This window comes from Balaenoptera physalus (assembly GCF_965194825.1).
Source record: "Balaenoptera physalus genome assembly, chromosome: 11".
NCBI classification, from domain to species: Eukaryota; Metazoa; Chordata; class Mammalia; order Artiodactyla; family Balaenopteridae; genus Balaenoptera; species Balaenoptera physalus.
This window is the reverse complement of record NC_138896.1, coordinates 26915851-26940260: the sequence shown is the minus strand read 5'-3', so window position 1 is coordinate 26940260 and position 24410 is coordinate 26915851. Positions and strand designations below refer to the sequence as shown.

Here is a 24410-nt window from a genome sequence, read left to right as displayed (position 1 = left end):
AAACGTTCCACAATATATATATGTGTATCGAATTCACATTGTTTGCCTTAAAATTATACATTGTCATATGTCCACTGTATGTTGATAAAGCTGGAAAAAAATCAGTAAAGTTTTAACTTCAAAATAAAAAAAAAATTAAAGCATTATTATTGTTAGTTGTCAAAACAGGTACAATCTAATTAGCCTAAGAAAATAAATGTAGAATAAAGGGCAAAGTTAATGATGGTCATCCTTTCAGTCTTTCTGCCGAGTTACATCAAAAAATTGCTAATTCCATCAAAGTGTCTGTAATGTGACCGTTTCACGGGAACAACTGCATTTATTCTCAAATATAAGTCAGTGGTACTAGAATATATATTAATATAATAATCATTCCAAAAGTAATTGCTCCCTTCTTCTACTGAAGAAAAAAATGTTAGCTGGAAACAATAATTAAACTCACTAAATAATGTTTGGAGAAAATTTTTGAAACACCCTGATTTCCAAAGGCTTGAGCTGATATGCTGCTTCCCTTCAGGTTGAATGTGATTTGGAAGGCCTCTCTTTGTAGCCAAAGTCATTTTTGTTGTTGTTGGAATCACTTGGGTAATAGGTCACTTTGCAGCCAACATTATAACATGCTTTAAAGTTGTAGTCCTCATTTTCTAGTACTGTCGTCATACTAGAACTGAAATGAAAAGTATTTGCAAAAATAACATCAAGCCCACTGATTAAAAAAAAGAGCCATTGTCCCAAGAAACCAAGTTAAGAATAATCTAAGGTCAGGCTTGCATTCAAGATTTGTGAAAATCAGAAAAGCTGGTAAAGCTGTTAAGTCCTGGAACAGATCCTTTTTAGCAGCTCCAGTAACTGACTCGTTGCTGCGTTACTGCCGGAGCCAGCTCTCTCCATGATCTGTCATTCAACAGGCAGGCACACTGAGTGAATCCTAATCTTGGATTCTGAGACCCAGGGAGGTCAAAAGACCAGATAGTAAGTACACTGGTGTCAAGGCCAAGAGTAGCCTCCTCTTTGGTTCACAGTCCAATGCTGTTTTCTTTCCTTGGGCCAAGGGTGATAAGAGATGTGGCCCTGAAGGTAGGCTTCCACTAGTGAGTGTGTAAATCAAGATCTGGGGATGCTCAGGGTGAGACTTTATGGGACACAGTCACCAGTGGCAGAATAGGGAACGGTTTCTCCTATTGAGAAATGGAAACTCTGGGATCGTAGAGCCTGATAAAGAACAAATAGACCCTCCCCCCTACACATACACACACATGTGCATTTCATTTACTAATCACTAATCATGATTTCTATTTGAAATAAAACAAAACTCCTAGGCAAAAAAGTAGAATTTGTCTGAACTAGGGCATTTGAAAGTGATAAGTTACTTAAGGCTTTACATTAGAATATAAAATACCATTTAATGTAGTTTCATAGTCAAAATCACAAACTCTTCTCATCCTATAATATTTCACTTCCTTTGATAAGACAGTAAAATCTTTCCAAGCAATTTCCTTCTCTGATTTGCCTTTATATCTGCATAATGTGCTGCAAAAAAAAAAAAAAAAAAAATAGGCCCTTGGTAAATATTTATTGAAAGAATGGGCCCCATAAAAGCATCAGCTTCAGAAGTTGCTAATATGACCTAATGCAAATTTCCATTTCAATTCCCTGGAAGCTTTCAGAAAGTTTTCATGCCGAAAACTCCATATTTCATATATTGACCAAAATTCTGAAGGAAACTGGTGAGAGAGAGAGAGATGATTAAAAACTGACTGTCCATGCTTAGTTGGGTCTTAAAATATTTTTTCACTCTTTGTTTAGGTTGTGATGGTGGAGTTAATAAAAATAGTTTACAATACAACAGGAAAAGAACACACTTCATAATTTCTTTAGAAACAATAGTGAAAGCAATTAAGGAAAGATTTAGAAAGAATGACTTTTCTATTATTGTGTGCTCATTAAATTGTCTAAAGATTTTGTTGTTGTTGCCATTGTTTAAAATCATTTATATATACCTTTCTGTGAGTTACATTGACACAGTATTACTGTAGTATGGGGAGCAAAAAGATTTGATTACACAAAAGAATCCAGAAATAAACGTTACTGTTCATTGTTCAAAGCAACAAAGCCTAATAGCTTAAAGAGTTTTGAAACTGGCTCCAAACTTTTGGAGTGAGATCATTGGATAAATCCTCTGCAAAGGGTTTATTACTTTTCTGGATCAAACAAACGTCCCTCAAAAATGATGACAAATGAAAGCCTAAGTGCCCTTCATCCATAACCTAAATAAATAAATTTCCTTTTTTAATTCTATAAAGCTACCTACAGAAATCCAATTAAATATAGAAAAGAAGCGATAATGACAGAAGCAAAACAATCAGAGACTGACAGACCAATAAGGCTATTGAGTATAATTACTGTGATGTTATTTCTACTAATAGAAATCAGATAACATGGGCAGTACATGGAAACATGGGCTCAGTAGATGTGTATCATTCCCCAGTCAGATAATACTTATACAGATGCAGAAATAATGAGATCTTCCACATATTTCTCTCAATGCCTGTCCTTTACAATTAGTAACCTGCTAAACTTGCAACAGAATGTCAAGCTAAGCTCATGGAGTAGAATCCCAATACCTTGGCCTCATTAAGGACCTCCCGCCCAGCTCTATACAGGCTGTGTGACACCACCCCTGACAGAGGTCGCCCAGGCTCTGCTTGTACTTTGCAGGGATGGTCAGTTCACAACCAAAGCTGCCTTTCCCAGCACTTTAAAGTTTTAGAAAAAATTTTTCTCACATTGAGTTTAATCGGCCTCCTGGTAACATCTCTGTACTGATCTTTATCCTGTATCTTTACAGGAAAAGAGCGTTATTTCACCTAAAATGCTTTGAGCACATCTGGGCCAGCCACTTTGCTATACGCTGGCAATGTAAAATTCAATGGACAAATGCCAACTTCTCCCCCAGTCTATACTTTCTTCCCCAAAACCAGCCCCAAATATTAGAAGACAGGGTTCACATCCCTAAGTTTTCTCTATTCTAGGATGACTATCCCAGTCTCCTCAACTCCTTCTCCCTTGACATGGTGTCCAGGATTTTCTTTAATCTGGTTGCTTCCTCTTAGGGATATTTGTATTTATCAATGAGGTCTTCAGCAGGTCATCCCTGAAATTCACTAATGTAACCTGGGATTTCACTCACTCTCTGGGTTTGTCAGTCTCAGTAAGTTGTTGGGTATGATGCTGATGTGATCATTGTGTTCCAGAAACCACAAGGACCTTCTGCAGGGGAAAACTGTTCAGATTTTCTTTTTTGCTGCTCTGCGCGGTTTGCAGGATCTTAGTTCCACCACCAGAAACTGAACTCGTGCCCTCGGCAGTGAAAGCACAGAGTCCTAACCACTGGACCGCCAGGGAATTCCCAAACTGTACATGTGTTCATGTCCTCCTCTATCAGTCTCTGATCCTCCCATTCACACTTAATGTTTTTGCTACTTTTATCTTTGTTAAATTATAGCTTTGGGGATTTGTTCCAGAGTATTAGCCTGTTAAAATATTTTTGAGGGCTTCCCTGGTGGCGCAGTGGTTGAGAGTCTGCCTGCCAACGCAGGGGACACGGGTTCGAGCCCTGGTCTGGGAGGGTCCCACATGCCGCGGAGCAACTGGGCCCGTGAGCCACAACTACTGAGCCTGCGCGTCTGGAGCCTGTGCTCCGCAGCAAGAGAGGCCGCGATGGTGAGAGGCCCGCGCACCGCGATGAAGAGTGGCCCCCGCTTGCCGCAACTGGAGAAAGCCCTCGCACAGAGACGAGGACCCAACACAGCCATAAATCAAATAAATAAATAAAAATTAAAAAAAAAAATAAACAGGAGCTGTTGTTAAAAAAATATATATATATTTTTGAATCCTCATCCTGTAATCCAAGGAACTAACTCTTCTCCCCAATGTTTAGCACCTGAAAAATAATGAACGCGTATTCTAATTCTTCTTCTGAGTCACCATTTTTCTTTAATATTAGAAAGAATAAGACTAAGAACGAGCCCCATAGCAAACTATTGAAACAATTGCCTCAAATTGGTTTCCATTAATCAATCAACCTCTTTGGGAGAGACTTATTCAAATATCTGCAAATCTGTGGTTGTAACAGTAACTACAACATACTGAGTGCTTTCCTTATGCTGGAGGTCATAAGCATTTCTTATGTATTATCTCATTTAATCATCATGAACACGCCCATGCAATGATTATTGCTATGCACATGTTTCATACAATGAATGTGTCTCTTATATGGAAATATATTTCAAGTGTTTCTTTCTTTTTTTTTTTTTTTTAATTTTAATTTTTTGGCTGCGTGGCATGCAGGATCTTAGTTCCCAGACCAGGGGTTGAACCCACACCCCTTGCAGTGCAAGCGCTGAGTCTTAACCACTGGACGGCAAGGGAAGTCCCTCAAGTGTCTCATACAGGAAAATTATGGGTCAGGGAGGTTAAGTAATTTTTTAATATCCAAGAGAGTAAGGGGTGGATCTGCAATCACACATGTCTGTCCCACTCCAAAGCCCATGTCCTGAGTCAGAAGGCAGGCCGTCTCCACATACCATGGCATCACTCAGCTCAGACTGGGGAGCCAATGAGAAAGTTTTGAAATGCCTCCGTGAGCTCCAGATACATTATGGGCCTGATACTCAGTCTAGTAAATCTATAGCAAAGGACATGAGGATACATGGAATGATCTCTTCTTCCTGAAGCCACGCTGGTGTCTCGGGATATCCCCTCTTTACCTCCCAGAGTGCATGACTAACCACTTTGACAACCTAAACTATCATTTTTCTGAGGAAACAATAGCGTAATTCCCCACCTGTAACTTCTAGAACCCCTCTTCTTCCCTCTTTCTGAAAAATGAAGTTTTTTTCCAGCCTCAGCTATTAGACATTGCTTCCCTTTTGCATGTGTTATCAAAGGTTACTGATCATAATTTCAAGATCAAAACTTGAAACTCTTGACTATATTAAGATGTCACTCATCTAGACTTGATGCTTCATCTCTTTCAAAGCGTTAGTTAGGTACTAACTATTAAAATGATAGCCTCTTCCCTCAAGCTGTATTCTTTTTTCTTTTACATCCTTATTGGAGTATAATTGCTTTACAACGTTGTGTTAGTTTCTGCTGTATAACAAAGTGAATCAGCTGTACATATACATATATCTCCATATCCCCTCCCTCTTGAGCCTCCCTCCCACCCTTCCTATCCCACCCCTCTACGTGGTCACAAAGCACAGAGCTGATCTCCCTGTACCATGCAGCTGCTTCCCACTAGCTAGCTATTTTACATTTGGTAGTGTATATATGTCCATGCCACTCTCTCACTTCCTCCCAGCTTACCCTTCCCCCACACCCCATGGCCTCAAGTCCATTCATTACGTCTGCGTCTTTATTCCTGTCCTGCCCCTAGGTTCATCAGAACCATTTTTTTTTTTTTTAGATTCCATCTATGTGTGTTAGCATACGGTATTTGTTTTTCTCTTTCTGACTTACTTCACTCTGTATGAAGTAATGTCCATCCACCTCACCACAAATAACTCAATTTCGTTTCTTTTTATTGGCTGAGTTATATTCCATTGTATATATGTGCCACATCTTCTTTACCCATTCATCTGTCGATGGACACTTGGGTTGCTTCCATGTCCTGGGTATTGTAAATAGTGCTGTAACGAACATTGTGGTACATGTCTCTTTTTGTATTATGGTTTTCTCAGTAGTGGGATTGCTGGGTCATATGGTAGTTCTATTTTTAGCTTTTTAAGGAACCTCCATACTGTTCTCCAAAGTGGCTGTATCAATTTACATTCCCACCAACAGTGCAAGAGAGTTCCCTTTTCTCTACACCCTCTCCAGCATTTATTGTTTGTAGATTTTTTGATGATGGCCATTCTGACCTGTGTGAGGTGATACCTCATTGTGGTTTTGATTTGCATTTCTCTAATGATTAGTGATGTTGAGCATTCTTTCATGTGTTTGTTGGCAATCTGTATATCTTCTTTGGAGAAATGTCTATTTAGGTCTTCCACCTATTTTTGGATTGGGTTGTTTGGTTTTTTGATATTGGGCTGCATGTGCTGCTCAAGCTGTATTCTTATCCTTTCTTTGTTTTCTTCTAAGATGATATCCCTAAAAATGTGTGTGTGTGTGTGCATGTGATTAGTATTTATCAAAAGATCAGGGTCAGTTCTCTTAAACTCTACCGTAGAGGGTCCCAGAGAGCTGAGATTTTGCTGCAACATGTTCAGAAAGAAATGCTTTCATTTTAAACTTTTCATTCATTACTATTTGCTGCTTTTAAATCTCATTAAGTCTGTTTCTAAGAAAAACAAAAAACTTAGATATCATCCAGTAAATTCACCTCATTTTATAGATGAGAAAACTGAGACATGGAAAGGTCAAAGGACTTGCCCAAGATAATATAGCTGGTAAGTGAAAGAATCTTCTTATGTTAAAGAAATAAAGAGAGTCATAGAATACATATCATTCTCTATTTTTCTCAAAAGGCATGAATGTGAGTTTTAGGAAGTAGTTCCAATGTAATGCTAATTTCTCCCAAATGTTCCTTGTGCTTAAGAGACATTTCAGCTCTGATGTTATGCATCATTATGTGTTTATTCATGCTTTAAAGGTTAGATTTCTGCTCTACATCTTTCCATGCCTTTATTTGCAAATTTTTCCTCTCAGATGTGTATTGGTCTACTGGTTGCATTTTGAAACCAGATTGTTTAGTGTTCTCACCCTTTGAGATTGCCCCTTCTTAAATCAATAATATGGAAAATATCCACAATGATGGAAATACCTGTCCTCCTGCCTTGGTCACGCCAGGAAAGATGAGCACCTCTCACATTGTGTATGTGAAGTATCCATTGGTATTGGAAACCATTGTTCTCTGGCTGTTTGCATCATTTACTCCAAGCACCCCCCTTGCCCCCCCCCGCCCCCATCCCCATCTTCCATTACTTAACCTCTTTATCTCCAGGTGATAGAAATTTGAAATCTGTCCCTTTGGCAACTTCACAGCCCCACAAGTAAACAGAAAAGCCTGAGGACTTCAGAACATCTAAAATATGCAATAAAATTATTGCTCCTCCTCAAAGTCCAAGACCAAGTAGAAGTTTCCATAGTCACACTGCTTTTCATTCTCACAAGGGATTTCAATTTAAACACCACTTTAAAAATTCACAATTGTGCCCTTGATTAAATATTGTGGTTAAAGTAAGAAATGCTATTTCCTTTTCAATGTTTGCCTCAATCTGTGAAATCACGAAGAGTCGTTCTGGAGATCATTCTACCCCCGTTTAATTTTTTAAAAACCCCCTTATGCAAACATTAGTCCCTCCTATTTTGTTCTCTCACACCCAGATCGCTGACACCTATGTGGTAGCAAAGCCCTATAAATCTAAGGGCAGGGGTTCGAATTGTAGTTTCACACATTCAACAGTAATTTTTCCAAACTGATGTTAAAAATACATAATCAAGATTCCCCCAAAATATGATCATGAGAAAGCTTCCAGATAGAAACATGGTAGAAAACTAGAGTTAGACTACCACAATGAAACGTGCGCCTGTCATGTCTTATTAATCGACTTGGTGGACGATCGTGCTTCTTGAGAAGTAAGAGGTGGAGGTAGTATCTTGGTATGTCACAAGTCAGTGCTCCCTCGTCTCTCTTCCTTTGCCTGTTTATGAATCCAGGACAAAAATAACTCTGGAAAAAAGTAATTGTCCAAAAATACTGTCTTCTTCATTTCGGAAGTAAGGAAGGAAGGAGGGAAGGGAAGGAGGAAGGAAATAAGGAAGGGAGGGAGAGAGGGAGGAAGGAAAGAAGAAAGAAAGACAGATCACAGCGCTGTGGGCAAACTGCTGAGTCTGTACATAGTCGGGAGATCTAGGCTGGGGTTCCCACCGGCACTTTCTTTTTTTTTTTTTTTTTTTAATTTTATTTATTTATTTATTTATGGCTGTGTTGGGTCTCTGTTTCTGTGTGAGGGCTTTCTCCAGTTGCGGCAAGTGGGGGCCACTCCTCACCGCGGTGCGCGGGCCTCTCACTATCGCGGCCTCTCTTGTGGCGGAGCGCAGGCTCCAGACGCGCAGGCTCAGCAATTGTGGCTCACGGGCCCAGTCGCTCCGCGGCATGCGGGATCCTCCCAGATCAGGGCTCGAACCCGTGTCCCCTGCACTGGCAGGCAGACTCCCAACCACTGCGCCACCAGGGAAGCCCCCCACCGGCACTTTCTAAGCAGGAAATTATGCACGTCCCTAGCTGATGGAAGCCTTCACTTTCTTGACACCCAGCTTGGTGTCTTGAGTTGATGAGGGGAAATTAAATTGTTTTACAAAGTGACAGTATGGAATAGATTCCTTTCATACTGTGTTGTTGTAACGAATTCTCACATACATTCCCATCGTATAGCTCAGTACCCTGGCTGTTAAATAGCTTACACGACCGTCCATAATGAGAGGGGTCGGGGTCCTGACTTGTCCCAATAATCCTAAGTCTTGGTTTACCATTTTATTATGTGTGTGTCTTGGGAAGATGGAAAAGGGAAACCCAGGCGGACCGTGTGTTGTGTAAAAGAAAAGGCAGTCCATCAGGCAGCCGCAGAGGGAGAGAGCTTATGAAGCCTTAAATCACAGGTGCCAAGGTGAGGAATAGGGGGAGGAAGGAAGGAAGTCTGAGAACTTTAGACAATTCTTAATTAGATTTTTAGAAGAAAGAAGTGAGACATGAGAGTGCTAACAGCTGACCTTGATTTAATATAATGATATTTTTCCGTGAAAAAAAAAAAAAAAAAAGTTAGAAACTTACTCGGAAAACCGCCAGCAGAGGGCTCCATGCTAGGTGCATTCACCTCCATTAGTGGCTCCTACAGTTATCGGAAAATAGTTCCTCTATCCGAGGCTGAGAAAAGGGGGTATTACTAACTCGCCTCGCTGCTATTATAAACGGAAATAAGTATAAGTGAGAGGGGAAAATACGAATATAACTACCTGGGATGTCTCCAATGCGCTTCTACTTAGGCAAGTGTGTGCCACCCCTGAGAAAACAAAAACAAAACAAAAAAATGGGCATAGGGCAAGACGAAATGGAAAATGAAATGATGATGAAAATACATATTTTGCTCGTTTATCTTCCCTTCAAAACCAGAGGGTTTTTTGCCTTTGCCTTTATTTTGTTTTGCATTTATTGAGTCCTTGCGGAAATCTTTCCTTACCTCACATTGATTGGAAGGTTAAAGCGAAATGCAACAGAAAGTTAAGAGCGAGAGAAGCTGGTTCAAGTTAGGAAATTTTTCTTAGTAGAGAATGAGATTTTATTTGTACATTTTTTGAGGCATTTGAACTTTATAGATGCTCAAACAATCATTTCTAAAATTAGTAGATATGATAAAAAATTGAGCTTTTAAAATGCTCTTAAGCAATAAAAGGTTTTCAAGAACCGGAAGAAATCGCTGGAGAAAAAAAAAAAAAATCGAGCGGCCGTGCAGGATTTGCTTACACAAAATCCCGACAGAGGGCGCTGTTGCCCGTTCAATGACTTACGGAAGGTTCCCTAAGAAAAATTTCCCTTGCAATTTCTAGGATTTTTTGAATAAGGCCCACGTTGAAAAATTGACTCAGCCTTTAATTGTATTTATGTATTTCTTTGGGTATCTCTTTATATGTGTGTATATTTTTAAATTTATGCTTCATTCTTAATAAACCAGATTTCAGTTTTTCTGAAGAGTTTACATAAATGTTAACCAAATATTTCCAGACGTTTCTAATTTTAAAAATATCTATTTTACCATAAAATAAAATTACATATGCAAAATTTGAAATTATATATATGTATATATGGCTATATAAATAGTTACACTAAAAACATATATATTTTTAAGTAGTTTTTTAATATAAAAGTATCCCTCTGAGACTTTTTTTTAGTTTCAAGTTTTAGAGTTTATTTATTATAGATTAAGAAATGATATACCAAAAAGAGATTAAAAAGGTGTTAAAAGCATTCAGAGAAAAAAAATTAAGATTTTTTTCCAAGTGCTTTTTATTTGGGTTGGAATGATCTTTAGGTAAAAAAGATAAAGGAGTTATTGGTTTGAAAAGGAAAAGACAGTTATTCCCATTAATAAATTTCTGTCTAGAGAATCTGAATTTGCAAGTCTATAATATTTATCTTGCAAAATATTGATCTGGGACTGATTTTAGTTCTGGAAAGGGAGGGTAAAAGCCGTTTCAAATCCCACCACACAACAAAATTAGGAAAAATGCCTCCCCATGTCCAGACTAGCTCTGGGGGCAAAGAAGGAAATCTTCGCTCAAGCTCCTAGTGGAAAATCTGTACAGATTTTGTGTACTTTAAGCTGTTAATGTTTAACGTAGAGGAAAGGAGAAAGGAAGGAAAAAGGAAGGAAGGGAGGGAGTCAGGGAGGGAGGGAGGGAGGGAGGAAGGAAAACAGGATGGAGGAAAAAGGAAGGAGGGGGAGGGAGGGAGGGAAAGGCAAAACATAAAAATTAAACAGGAAATGAAGAAAGGGTTTATTTCTGAAGTTCCCTCTGAAGCACCTTCTTCGAGTTCCTTTCATTTGACTTATCTTTGAAAAAATTAAATTAAAAATCTGCAGAATTTTTCATTCTGCACGATATGAAGCATCTCCCTGGTTTTTATCGAATCGATATCCACCGTGGTTGGCCGGAGCCCTCTCTTCGGAGTGCACAGCACCGCTCAGCAGTCCTGAGATTTACAGACAATCGCCCTTTGCAGATTCACTCTTATCAGGTTTAATAACTTCCACCCCAAATTGCCCTGGTCCCTCCTCATTCCCTCCTGTCATTTATTTTCTGCCCCAGGGGCAGAGAGCCTTCACTGGACTTCCCTTCTGGCTGTGGGAATCCTTCCGCACCCTGGAAGGAAGTAGAATAAAAGGGGTGGGGGTGGGAAAAGGAGCCAGTGAGGTGAGTATTCACTTTGTGATGAAATTCGGGAACCCTGTGCCTTAAAGGGTGCCCATTTTCGAAGTTAGGTTAACTTTGTTCTTGTTGATGTTTATGTTTTCCTTTTCTTGGGGGGGGGGAAGCTATACAAATCACCTTACCAAGAAAAAATACATTCAAAACAAACAAAATCCCCACACCCTAAAGTATTTTTCAATACCTCCTTGAAAAACATTCTGCTTAAAGCTTCCAGAGGTTCAGGTGACCATTTCTTGACTCTCCATGATTAAAACCACTTAAAAGTTATGGACAGCAGATGCAGATATAAAATGTCCCACGCCTCTGCAAAGAAGGCTTGAAATTAACATTGTGTGATTGTGCGTGTATGTTGCTCCCTACATCTGAAAAAAGAAAGAAAAGAAAAAAACCTTCATAAAATGGAGACTTCAGCCAAGAAAAGAACGGCACATGGGATCCATTGAAAATACAGACAAACAACCCTTAAACGATAGGCAGTACAGACTGAGGTGGTTCATATAGTATTTAAGGTTTCAAATTTGTTGGGCAGAATGACCGGAAAATATGAGAAATGGTCACTGTGGTGAGCCGGCTTTTTTGTTCTACAGTGACTAAGGTACGGTGAAAAATAAAAAATAAAAAGTTGTGTAGCCATCAACACAGAGAGGTCACCCTTAAAACCCCCAAATCCAGCTTTCAAAACCCTCCTGCTGAACAAACAAGAAGAGGAGCTTTTGTGTTTAAAAATCTCAGTAATGGTCCCCCTTTAAAAATCTACATAGAAAATGGGGGACAGTTGGCACCCTGGTTTCTCCTTATGAACTGTAAAGACTTTAGTCAGTGGCTACAATGATTCATCATTTTCAATATAGAGGTTTTTAAATGTCTATATTTATGTTAATCACACTGACCGACTCTCTCTCCTTTAAAGGCACGTTTAGAGTCTGTAGGCTCTGTGTGACCCAGGGGTGCTTATATAACTAAATGTGGGTGTCTGGGTATAAATACGTGTTTATGATTTTTATAATATATATGTCTGCGGGTTGCATCTAACTCCTGTGTGTGTAATAATGTTTTTCTCTCAGCTGAGGCTTACTTCTCCAGCCTATTGTTTGAGACAACAGATATAAGTTGCGATGGGAGAGGAGCGTCGGATCTGGTGTGTATCCCCCATTTCCAATTATAGATGGATCATTACAGACAGCGGAGTCCTGAGAAGCCAGACATCTGCTCCTCACATGAATGCACTCACCTCCTAGAGACAAGGCTGCCATCATGCTCTGGAAGCTCGTGGAGAATGTCAAGTACGAAGATATCTATGAGGTGAGCCTACACCCCCGGTTGCATCTTAGAGCTTTGCAGATAGAGAATTTGAGCTTCTTGACACCCCCAACTCATCTATATTTTTAAGCTATTTGCTCGTAGATTTCCGGTCGGTTTTCTCAGCTTTCTCCAACTTTTGGAAAAGCTGGCTTGGGGAAACTTTGCTATTCTGAAAAAAGGACTTTAAGGTGGAAATCTGACTACTTTAACTTAGGAGATTTCTCTTTTTTGTTGTTATTTTATTTCTTTCTCTCTTCGTCGCCCCCCCCCCTTTAGGATCTGATGGGGAACAGTGGTGCTAGTGAACGTGGGCAGAGAAAATAGAGACTGATAAAGGCAGAGACTCTCCTCGTTTTGAGTGTGGGAGAGAATTAGGTTTTCAAGCCTATTTCGTAACAGATTCGAGCTTTTAATTTTTATTTTCAATAACATTTTTGAAATCGATAACCAACGGATCCCAGTAGAGGACGAAAATATAGAAGGAGGGAGGTCGACGGATAGACGGACAGATGGATAGATGGATGTAGAGAGAGCACAAGCCAAGGAGCCATAGCAGACAATTTTTAAATTTTCTTTTTTTCTCGTGTTTTGCTTCTTTGAGAGTCGGGGCGTTCAAACCACCCCATGTCTTGGCATTTTTAACGAAAATTTCTGCCCGGGTTGAGTGCGCACCCTTCTTTACCGCTGAGGCCAGGGAGACTCGGGTGGAGATGCTGCCCGCAGCCGGGCGGGAGCCTGCCTCCCCGCGGGCGGGGCGCGCCGGCCGTGCGCTCGGGTCTCGGGCGCCGACGGAGCGGCGGGGCGGCGGGGCGGCGGGGCTGCGCGCGGGCCGGGCTGCCGGGCGGAGAGGGGACGGCGGCCCAGGACCGCGGAACTTCGCTCCGAGCTCACCAGCCTGGGAGTCTCCGAATTAGGCGTGAGGGGAAGCGGGGAAGCGAAGACTCCGAGGAGACGTCGAGGGAGGGAAGCGGGAAAGAAAAACTTGGCGGAAGGCGAAGAGAAAGGGGCAGAGGAGTAAGGGACCGGGAAGGTAGAAGCTGGCAAGCGGGCAGTGGCTGGAGGTCGGAAGGAGGGGAAGTCGGAGGGGAGGGAGGACGAGAAGCCAAGTCTCGGGCGATCGGCGCGGGAAGCGCTCGGTCGGACGAAGCGGTCGCGATGGGACGCAAAGAGGATCCCCAGCCCGCGGGGGACACGCCATCCCGCCGGCTCCGGGACGACTCCTGAAGGCCGGGCGGGGAGCCGCCTTGCGGACGCTAGGAATGGGCCCCTCCCGACGCCGCCGGCCCAGCCCCGCGACCCAGGCTGCGGCTCCGAGGAGCCCGCGCGCGCCCCGCCGCTGCCCGGTTGAGTTTCGCAAGCAGCGCCCGGCGCCCGCGCCAGAAGCCTCCCAGCTCTGCCCAGCCCCGAATCCTGATTTTGGGGTGCGTGTGCGTGTGTGTGTGTGAGAGAGAGAGAGATGAGAGGGAGAGAGGAGATTCGTCTTTCTGCGGAATGATGATTGGGGCTTTCCTTTCCTCTTTGTGGTTGTGTATTGACCGTAACGAAGAGCCGCGCCTCCGCCTGGTGGGGTTTGTTTCTGTTCGGCCTCCTCTTCCTTCTTTAACAGGAGGGATAATGGTCTAGTCGAAGGAGCTAGAACTGTCCTAAAGAATGTGAGCGCCCGAAGTGGGCTTGGTACGGGCGGGGAAGGGGCCACGGTGTAAGTAGCTCAGGGTATACACAGAGGGACTTCACTGGGTTCCGAAAAGTAAGCAGGATAAAACTCTTTCTAAGAGTCTGGAAGGTAGACTGGCTAAATGGGAAAGGAGGGAGGGAGAGAAGAAAGCAGGGAGGGAGGGAGGGAGGGAGGAAGAGGGAGGGGTGGAGTGGAAGAGGGAAAGAGGGGAGAATAAAGGGGGAGGGAGAGAGAAGAGACCGAGAGAGAGAGAGACAGAGAGAGAGAGAGAGAGAGAGAATACTGCAGGTATTCCTATCTGCCTAATTTTTCTGCTCAAAAAATATAGGAGAACCCGCAGCCCGGTGGAAGGAGCCTATTTAAGTCGGGAGAAAGGTTGAACTTTAACAGAAATGGCAGTTAGGCCAGTTGAACGGGTTCCTGAAACATCCAAAAAGGTTTTCTGTTGCCCCTGGCTTTGCCTGGAAAGGATAAGTTTAGTGTACTTGAAGATTGATTGCATATATTTTAAATTGAAGTAAAAAAAATCACAGACTGCAGGAGCACTGAAGAGGGAAAGGCTGCACGAGGGATGGAAAGCCCCCATCTCGCCTCTATCCTTTAATAAATAAGCATAATCTCCAGTATGCGTGAAAGTCTGCAAACGTCACTGTAAACAACCGGGCCCACCGGTTTGCTTTGCTCTCCCCTCCAAAGGAGGAGGCAACGCCTTTTTATTTTGTTTTTTAATCTGCACACGAAGCACCTAGGGCGATCCATTCTTCCCATTAGGAAAGTCCCTCTCCAGGAACCAGGACACCTACGTTCTGCACAAGCCCCCAGCGATGCTCTCTCTCTCCCTCACTGCCTGGTCCAAGGGAGCAGGGGCTGCTTTACGCGCGTCCCCGGCTCAGTTAATTGAAGTTCTGCCTCTTTCCTGCTAAACTTTTTCCCCGGTCTGCCTTCGCCAGCCCCCTCGTCTGATTACATCTCGTAATTCTCCACTGAATGAACGTCATTTACAATAGTAGGGAGCTCTGCGCCCGCTGCTGCTTCACGCTCCATTTGTCCTCCATTCTCCCTTTAAAGTACTCGTGTAATATTAATAGTCATGAATATCAATTATTATGAGGCGGTGTAGGCAAGCGGCGGGAGGAAGGGGCGCCCGAGCAGTCTGAGCCCAGCTTCGGGCGGAAGAGGACTGCTTCTGGAGCCCCGAAGAACCGCAGAAGAAAAAAAGCCAAAAAAAACAGCAAGAGACCGATGAACAGCTCTGCGTGTGTGTGACAGGCGACGCCAATCTCGTTTGGGGGGGGGGGTAAAAAAAATTTTTTTTTTTTGATGGCTTGTCCTGGAAACACCTCAAGCTCGGCTCCTGTGTCCAGCTCGTTTCTCTGCTGGACTCCTTGATTTTTTTTTTTTTAATCATTGTTTGATTTTGAGCAGTAACCAGGCTTTTTTTTCCAGATGTTAGTCCACACCTATTCATCCATGGTGAGTTTGGATTCACGTTGTACCAGAATTGCATGCTTCCTCCTCTCACTGTCTCTCTGTCTCTGTCTCTTGTGTGTGCGTCTCACTCTCTCGTCTCTGTCTTCCTTTGAGCGCCTTTGGCTTGGTAATTTAGCACCATAATTGGACGAGGCTGCAGCTGCTTCTCTGCATTGTGTGTTCGTCTGAGCTCCATGAGTCAACTGGGGAGGGGGGGGAGGCCGAACAGGAAAACTTTTTATTTGCCATTGCAGTTTGGAAATTTAGGTGACTATTTCTCCAAAGAGAACCATGGGGACTTTACCATGGCATTTCCACAGAGGAGAGGGAGAAACTCACACACACACACACACACACACACGCACGCACACACACACACACACCTCCCCCCTCCCCTTTCACTGAGTTTAGCACTCCACTTAGGACCAGTGCTAAGTTGTCTGGGCCTTTTTTTGTTCGTTTTTTTTTTTCCCCCCTCCCAACCCCAGGTCCTTCATCTTCACTCCCTGGAGTAGGACAGCAATAGATATATCTAGAAAAGCAGCCTTAGAAAAAACTCCTGCGAACGACAGTTCAACTTTAACAGGGACTCAGGATATGATTTCGAATGAGATCCATTTCAATCAAACACTACATAAATTATTTAATTCCTCTTGGGGAGGGAGGGGGGACTGGAAACTCAGATCAGGCAGATTGCTGGGTCTCCTGGAATGACCAAGTCGTGTGGGGAGCTCCTGGTCAGCCGGCTGGGTTAGCAGGAGGAGCAGCACAACCAATAGTATGAAGTTTTATTTGTCATGCTTCGGACCTCTGGAAGAGTTAGGAAAAAAATAGTGTAAAACACCCAGAAGAGCAAATACCCCATGTCAGACTCCTGTATTTTTCATTAGGGAATTGAGAATCTCCCCCCTTCCCATACACAGTTACTTTACCCTCACCCCTTTTGCCGGCTTTGCACCCCAACAGAAGGCTTAGATGTTGGTTAAGTGGGTGATTCTCCCCCCTTTCCCCCCAAAGCCTCGCATTTGGAATTGCTGAAATCATGTACCCTCTGAGTCAGCTTGGGAGTCGAAGTTTCAGACTCTTGCGTCCCCTATCCCGGGAAGAAGAAGATGCCGAAGGCGGGCTTCTCCATTTGTCGCTTGTATTTTTTCCTCCCCTTCTCTCTCTCTCTCTTTCTCCTCTCCGCTCCCAGGACCGGCACGATGGCGTCCCGAGTCACAGCTCACGGCTCTCCCAGCTGGGCTCGGTGTCCCAAGGACCTTACTCCAGCGCGCCGCCGCTGTCCCACACGCCGTCGTCAGATTTCCAGCCGCCCTACTTCCCGCCCCCCTACCAGCCGCTCCCCTACCACCAGAGCCAGGACCCCTACTCCCACGTCAACGACCCCTACTCCCTGAACCCCCTGCACCAGCCCCAGCAGCACCCCTGGGGGCAACGACAGCGGCAAGAAGTGGGTTCAGAAGCCGGCTCTCTCCTGCCCCAGCCTCGGGCCGCCCTGCCCCAGCTCTCGGGCCTCGACCCCCGGAGGGACTACCACTCGGTCCGCCGGCCGGACGTGCTCCTGCACTCAGCGCACCACGGCCTGGACACGGGCATGGGTGACAGCCTCTCGCTGCACGGTCTCGGCCACCCCGGGATGGAAGACGTCCAGGTAATGGCACACAAACAAACAAACAGTAAACAAATAACAAATGCCCCCCGGGAGGGAGGAAAGGCGGGGAGGGACAGCTGTGTCTCCTTTGGGGGACGTACACCACACGTACGTAACTGTGTATACGTGTATGGCTCTCTAGTGGCGATTTCTGGAGGTCCGATGATGAAAGCTAGAAGCACTAGAAATGAAAGAATGAAGGAGAAAAATATATGTGTTTTGCTAGTTTAGGATCATCAGAATCAAGGCTAGATGTTTTTGTCTTGCCTTAGCTATGCGACTCCTTTCTGTTCTCTTGCGCTTCGTGCGAGCAAGCTGGGTGCCCTCCCCAACCCACCCGCTCTGCATGCCCAGTAGCGGGCCTGGGCCCCCTGACATGGCAGGTGGAGTCCTGACTGCCCGAAGCTACAGCATGGAGGTGCAGGGACCTCTATAGTGGTTCTTGCTGGATTTGCAAAGACTTTGTTAAGCATGACAACGCACATTGGAAGAAAAACATGTGCTACTTTGTCCAAGCCAGGTCTTACTTTGAATGTGCCATAAGCTGTTGAACCCTTTTCCAAGATAATTGAGTTCCAGGGTCATCATCTGAGAAATGGAAGATTTGTGGGGAGAGACCCAGAAAGTCATAATTCTGTTTGGGAATTCATGAGGACACATATGATTTTGGAGATTCTTTTCCCCCTTTGGACCATTAAACGACTGTGGAGCAATGTTCTCCACATCCCTCTCCAGTCCTCCTTTCCACTAATACCCTCTCCCCAGTGTCACCACCCCAGCTGAAGAGGCATCATATGTTTGTTTCTTAAAAGGCTCCAAACACTCCCCCACCCACTCACTATCCCATCTGCAACCTACACAATGGAGCCTGATTTGGTGGAGAATACTTGGTTAAACTAAACACAGAAACATCAAAGAAATGGTTTATAAAAACTCTCTGGGTGATTCTGAGCAGGTCTCCTTTTCCTCCCTAATTTAAATAGTCTCCAGAAAAGATAAATATGGTTGAAAGGTATTCAATGGATCCTTCGGTCTCATTGGCATGGTTGTATATATCATGCATCATTATGGACATACCTCTGAAGAAAAGGAAAACAATATGGGAAAGGGAAAGGGTGCATGAGTCCTTCCTCTTTACCTTGCTGAAGAAAATGTATTTTGAACAGTTAAAATGTGGGGACAGAATTAAATGCTGTCTGTGTGTAGTCTATGATGGTTTACTGCTTTAAAGGAAATTCAGTTATTTAATATTTCCCAAAATGACAGAATCACCTGAGTTGTGGCTGGATTTACCCATAGTCATAAGAATGGTAGTTTTGTTGATTTAGCTGACCTTAACTGTCCCCGTCTGAAGATAATGCTCATTTCAGAATATCATATGAGAAAGGAAATATTTAATCTTTTTTTTTTTTTTAATGCGTTGGGGTAATATGTGTCTGGGGGGGAAAGTTTTTAAATTAACCTTTCTGGGTACGGTTCAAAGTGCTAGATAATGAAAGTGGATCAACTCATCAGCGTTGCTGTTGGCGACGCTGCACTGGCTGTGTCACCACGCTCGGCAGGCCTAGTGGTTTAGGCGACCGAACCCAGGGACTGCGCCCAAAGAGGGAACAGATTTCTTCGGTTTTAGTTTTTAGTTTTTTGTTTTTTGAAAGAGAGAATCGTGAGAGGTTTGGAGTGTCCGGTCCAAGGCAAGGGGCCAGAGAAAAACAGGGCCAGGTCGGTGTGCATTTGGGAGAGCACCTTTGTCCGAGTTGTGGCCGGAGCCCAGACCCGGGAGGTGGACAGAGCCCAGAGCAGAGGCGGCGCAGGCCCAGGGCCCTCGCTGCTCCCCGCCCACCCCACCTCTCCCCGTTCCTCCCCCGATGCATGCCAGCAGGTCGCCTGGCGAGGTGGGGAGGCCCGCGGGACTTTCTCGGGTCGACCCTCACTGCAAGGGGTCGCGGGGGATACACTCCGCGCCTGTCCCAGGAGGGGAACGACAGGGGCTGGGGAGATCTCTGTCTCCGCCACGATGACAGGTGTCCTGAGGCCGGGGTGTGGTTGACGTGACACGGGGCAGGTGACAAAGAAAGACAGGGCAAGAGATGGACCTAGGACCAGACCCTGGAATCCAGAGGCTCTGCCTCCTCCGTCCAGTCCCGGAGGATCCACTTCTGACTTAGGGATCTGGAACTCGGGGGGGGGTGGGGGGGGACGGCGGCTAAAGTTGCAGGAGCTGACGGCGGTTTCAGCGTTTCGCGTTTCCTGCAGCTACGGGATGGGTGGGCTGCGCCCCGCATGTCTGTAAAAGGGACCAGGGGTGCCTCAGCCTGGACCCCAGTGACTCGTTCCATCTCAAGGGCCTGGTGTGTGTGCCGGATCCCCCTACGCAATCCAGCCGCGGATCAGGCAGATCCCAGGGCGCTGCCAGGCCGGGGGCCCTCACACCCAGCGGTCCTCACCTGGCCTAGGGCTGGGGGGAGATGTTGTGTGACCTAGACACACACGCGGGGCCACCGCCCCGACCGTGAGAGAAGCAAATGAGGAGAACTAATTAACCAAATGCTTCTAATAATTTTTTAAATGAAACTATAAAACCCTGTCAATTTCTATTTCAATTTACTCACAGGGGCTATTAAACCAGCAAATCGCTGTTTGGGTTCTGGGTATGCTACATTCTACCCATTGTGTGTGTGTGTGTGTGTGTGTGTGTGTGTGTGAGCGTGCACGCGGGGAGGGGGGGCAGTGTTTAAAAACAGCATCAGAAAGAAAGAGAGCGTGAGGTGACACCTAGTATTTTGTAGCTTGTTTAGTTGCTGTGAACACCTCTTTCCTTCTTCCAATCTTTCCTCTCTAACCTTTACCACCCAAGAGTGTAAACATATAAGGATGTTAAGTCAAAGCCCCTACACACACACACACACACACACACACACTCAAACACACCCTCGTGTCTTAAAGCAACCCCTGGTATCACTTTTAACTAAAGAAGTCTAGTAATTACGAGTCTGAGTCGTTTTTCTGAGCTTCCGCATGCAGTCCTAATTAAATCTTTACGACCCTCCCTGTGACGATTAAGCGCCAGCATGCTGCGTGAATATCCTGTACAAAAACCCAGCAGGCGTCCGTAATTAGATAGAAAATCAGACAAGAGCCTTCTCATTAACTACCACAACTACCCCACGTCGCTGATGAGGCGTATATACATATTTACGTACCAACGTGAGGGCGAGGTGTGGGCGCTCACGGTCCGGGGCCTGTGAGATCCCGGGTCTGCCCGCCCACAGACACAGGCGAATATTTCTGTTCTGCGTGGACACGTCGCCACTGTAGACACGTGAGCACAAAAGGCGTGAATCTTGTGTGTGCGCGCCCGTGTGCATGGTGGGGTCTCCTGGGAGCTCCGAACAAGTCACATGAAGCATTTTTCTTTTTTCTTTAAGCTTTGTACTATTTCTTAAGTTGGAGATGGCATGTTGCGACATGGAAAATGGTCCTTACGGAGAATAACAATTTTCCCCATCTTTCTGAGAACAGAAGAGTGGCTATGAAAAACGAAAAGAAACAAATGAACATGACCTCTCCATGATTAGATCATCTCGTTTCTAATGTGCTGCTTGTTTGGGGTAGACAGTCTCTTCCTTGTGATGAACACACGCCCTGTCTGGGGATGCAGCTTGAGTGGGTGGGAGGTGCTGTCTAAACACAACCCCCCTTACAAGCCCTTTGCTTTTTACTCCTCTGTAGAGTGGGTGACAGATTAGTCCAAACGTAGGTGTCTAAGGATCAAGGAAAGCAGCTGTACATGGCAGAAAGGCCTAGCATTGATTTTCTCTGGGGAGTAGGGGGGAGGGAATCCACTGCCTTTGGATGCCCTGGGATGCACAGCTAGAACCCTGTTCTGGTGCATCCTGACAGTAAGAATATCATTCTAACAGCTATTTCCCCTCTGAAATGCAGCCAACATCTAGGGTTGAAACTTTCCTTCTCTGGGATGAAAATGGCAAGGAAGGTGAATGTTCTTTGCCATTACCCAGGTGCTGACTGGGAGATCCTCTGTGTGTGTGTGTGTGTGTGTGTGTGTGTGTGTGTGTGTGTGTGTGTGTGTTGGTGCATCTGTAGTTACTGCCTTCCTAACAGGTATGCTTCTTGCTGGGTAGCAGAGGTGGCAGGGTTGGGAGGGGGAGCAAATTGTGCAGGTCCCCCCAAGCGATTGTCCTGCAGCAGGAAGCTCACCCAGCACAGGGATGTGTGTGAGCTGCAGTGGGTGTGCGGTCCTGACAGCCTGCAGACGTGTTCCTATGTGTTGCTGTTCGCATTCCATTCCAAATTGCTCAGACTTTAATTAAAATCCTATAATGTAAACGATTATGTATTTGTAAAATGACTCTGGGGTTAAGATGCACTGGGATAGCATAGAAAACAGAAATTGCTCTGACTAATATTGGTGAAAATCTTTCGGTGCTGCCAGATTTTCACAACTCATAAGAGCAAATAATATAAAAGTTTGTGTCTATGTAATATCTATGTTTAATGTAATAACTAAACCAATCCTGCATCCCAGATGTCTCTCACAGTTTCCTTTTTCCTCTTCTTCCATTGGAAGAATTTATAATTTGGGTGAATTTCATTTCTGTGTCCATTTGGAGGTAATAATGATAATAATAAAACCTCCCTTTGTGAATTAATATAAATGGAAATAACAGCAACTCCAGTTTGGAATGACATGATTTATGAGTGTGATTCTTTAATATCCAGTCGATTTGAATAGTGATGTTTTTATATTCACAGTCAGTTGAAGATGCCAATAACAGCGGCATGAATCTATTGGACCAGTCTGTCATAAAAAAAGGTATGGATTCTCCCCCCCACAAAGTAAGCAAAGTTTCCTCTGCGTTCATGTCTTTATGATGAGTTTTCACTTTGAAGGATTTCATTATTTTATAAGACACAAACGTTTGTTCACAATCATAGGACAGCGGCTATCTGGATGAAAATGCCTGTTGGGAAGAAGGAATGGGGGTGGGGGACCGCAGGGAGAAACCCGGATGAGAGAGACAGAGGAACAGAAACTATTGCCATTTTTCTCATGGTACCTTCGCTAGCAATTCTAGATACATTGTAAATAATTGAACTACCATCACGTATGGAACTGGCTGGGAAACACTGCTTTCAAAAATATGCTATAATTATTTCATTGATAACTGGAGTTTGTTGAGCTAGACCCTATGCCATTGGGGTAGCTCCTTCTCTCTTGGCCTTTGTATTTGATTTTTGGGGTGGTAATTTTGTTCCCAGTTCTCTGTGTTTTATGAGTTGTTTCTTCTGATTTTTTAAAATTGTGCCAAATGTGTTGCTAAATATGCTCTTCCTGAGAAGCTGAGCCGGGCTCTGCACATTTCTCAGTCTTCCTACATATGCATTCATGATTTAGTGTGACTGTGGAATCACCCCATACTGTTAAAGGGCATGTGATATTAACAAATGTTTGCAGTCTCTTGTACAGCTGTAAGCAAAATAATTAACTAATTAAACTAATTAAATGTAATTACAATAACTCATTTCGGGCGTATTGCAGCTGCTTAATTTTTCCCCCCTCTTCTCTGACAGTCACTGAGAGAATGCCTGGCGATTAGGATGGCTGCCGAAAGGCCCGAATGTCACTCACATGCCACAAATTTAGGAGTTTGAATGTGTAAACAGTGCAATCTTTAATTATCACAAGAACTGGTATTTGGAGCTACAATTTTAACTACTGTAACCCTTTCTTATCGATGCTGGAGAAGGCCTGTCCTTCTGTTTGGTGTCAACAATCCTTAGCTGCAGTCACTTCTGATTCATTTGAGCCAGATGACATTCACAAAAACAATTAAAAGAGAAAAAGATGCTTCAGAAAGTAATGCAGAGTCAAGCCGGTAGAATAGGAGGGTTGTGAAGGAAGGATTCCAAACAGGGTGAGGACTTTTCAGTTTTCTTCTCTCACAAAAGCAGAAAAAGTCGCTTTGAGAGGTGGGAGGTGGGCGGTGGAAGCTGTACCTGAAATGATGCCATTTGGCTTTGGAACGTAATATCCCCAAGAAGACTAGTAGGGTTTGGGGCAAAACTATTTTAAGTGTTGCTCCAAACATCTCTCCTGCTCTTCTTTAGATAGTATCGTTTCGGTTTTTAATGCCAGGGTTTGGGTTTGCTGGGACACTCAGGCTCGTGCTTTGACTTGCAACTGCGCTGACAGCTCACTTTCACCATTTCCTCCTGGGTCTTCTCTTCTGGTTAATTGCTGGTTGATGGGAGGTGGGTATGGGGAGGAGGAGAGGCGCTTCTTCATTGGCTTTCGTGGTTTCTTTTCTGTTTTAGTTTCTGTCCCTTTTCATGGAAAGCTAGAACCCCTTAGCTCAGGGTTCTGTATCCTGGAAACAGCGTTGGGACTGGCTGTAGGGCATGCCCAACTGATGACCAATCAGAAATGTTCTTAATAGTCAGGCCAATAAAAATATGTGGAACTTAGCTTACCTAACAAAATGGAGCTGAAAATATTCTTAGATGTGGGATGCTTTGGTTTCAGGGCTTGTATATGTTTGTCAGTGAAATGTGAATATGTATGTATATGGGTATCTCCAGGAATAAGAAGAGGAGAATGTTGACTAATGTCACTGGTTCTGTTCTGGAAACGCGGAGTACTTTTTATGGCCCCCAGAATCTTTTTAAAAAATGTGCAGCTTAAAGCATCTAAGTGGCACCCCAGTCATTTTATTGATTTAGGGAGTGTGGTATGAATATAAAGTGTGAGGTCAATTCCATTATTTACTATTTCGGGTATTTGCTTTATTACATGATGAAAATATCCTAATATATTTTTATCTTTAGAGAGCCATGGGCAAAAGAGGAATAAGTGGTTGATTTACTTTTCTAGATCACTGTGAACCACTTAAAATAAGGTTATGGGTTCATTAGCTCCTTCCCTGCCCTCTGGTCTCCCGTCTTTGCCCCTCCACCACCTTTATGAGGGATGACTCCCAGAGATTAATTTCATAAAAGAGGAGGTGAGAACGTTTCCTGAACTAAATATTCTAAATTTCAACAACTGGCAAGGGACTACGTTGCTTTATTTGTTTTCTAATGGGCTTTTAGAGAGATTTTAAAAATTCTACCTTATTAATAAAAAAAGGCAGCAACTGGCCCAGGTTTACATGTCTCTGCTTCTGTCTGATGTATTGAAGGCGGAAGACTTAGACATAAAGGATATATGTCTCTGTGTGTGTGTGTGTCTCTCTAATTATGGAAGGTCTCCCTCCTAAAATTTAACCAGTCCAATTTTCACCCGTGTTGATATCA

At 44.0% G+C, this 24410-nt stretch overlaps 1 protein-coding gene across 10 annotated transcripts in view; it reads left to right on the top strand.

Annotated features, from left to right (window-relative positions):
* The first annotated feature begins 10685 nt into the window (after nt 1-10685).
* TFAP2B (transcription factor AP-2 beta) overlaps nt 10686-24410 on the top strand; it is a 30327-nt gene continuing 16602 nt past the window's right edge. For 2 of the 10 annotated variants that reach the window (XR_014250474.1, XM_082411686.1), the window contains exons 1-4: nt 12341-13718; nt 15419-15445; nt 16638-17096; nt 21870-21930. Coding sequence is in view for 9 of the 10 variants with exons in the window: in XM_082411686.1 (XP_082267812.1) it covers nt 13557-13718; nt 15419-15445; nt 16638-17096; nt 21870-21930 (709 nt within the window). In the remaining variant the exon portion in view is untranslated. The other 8 variants (XM_082411688.1, XM_082411689.1, XM_082411683.1 and 5 more) reach the window with 8 other exon arrangements.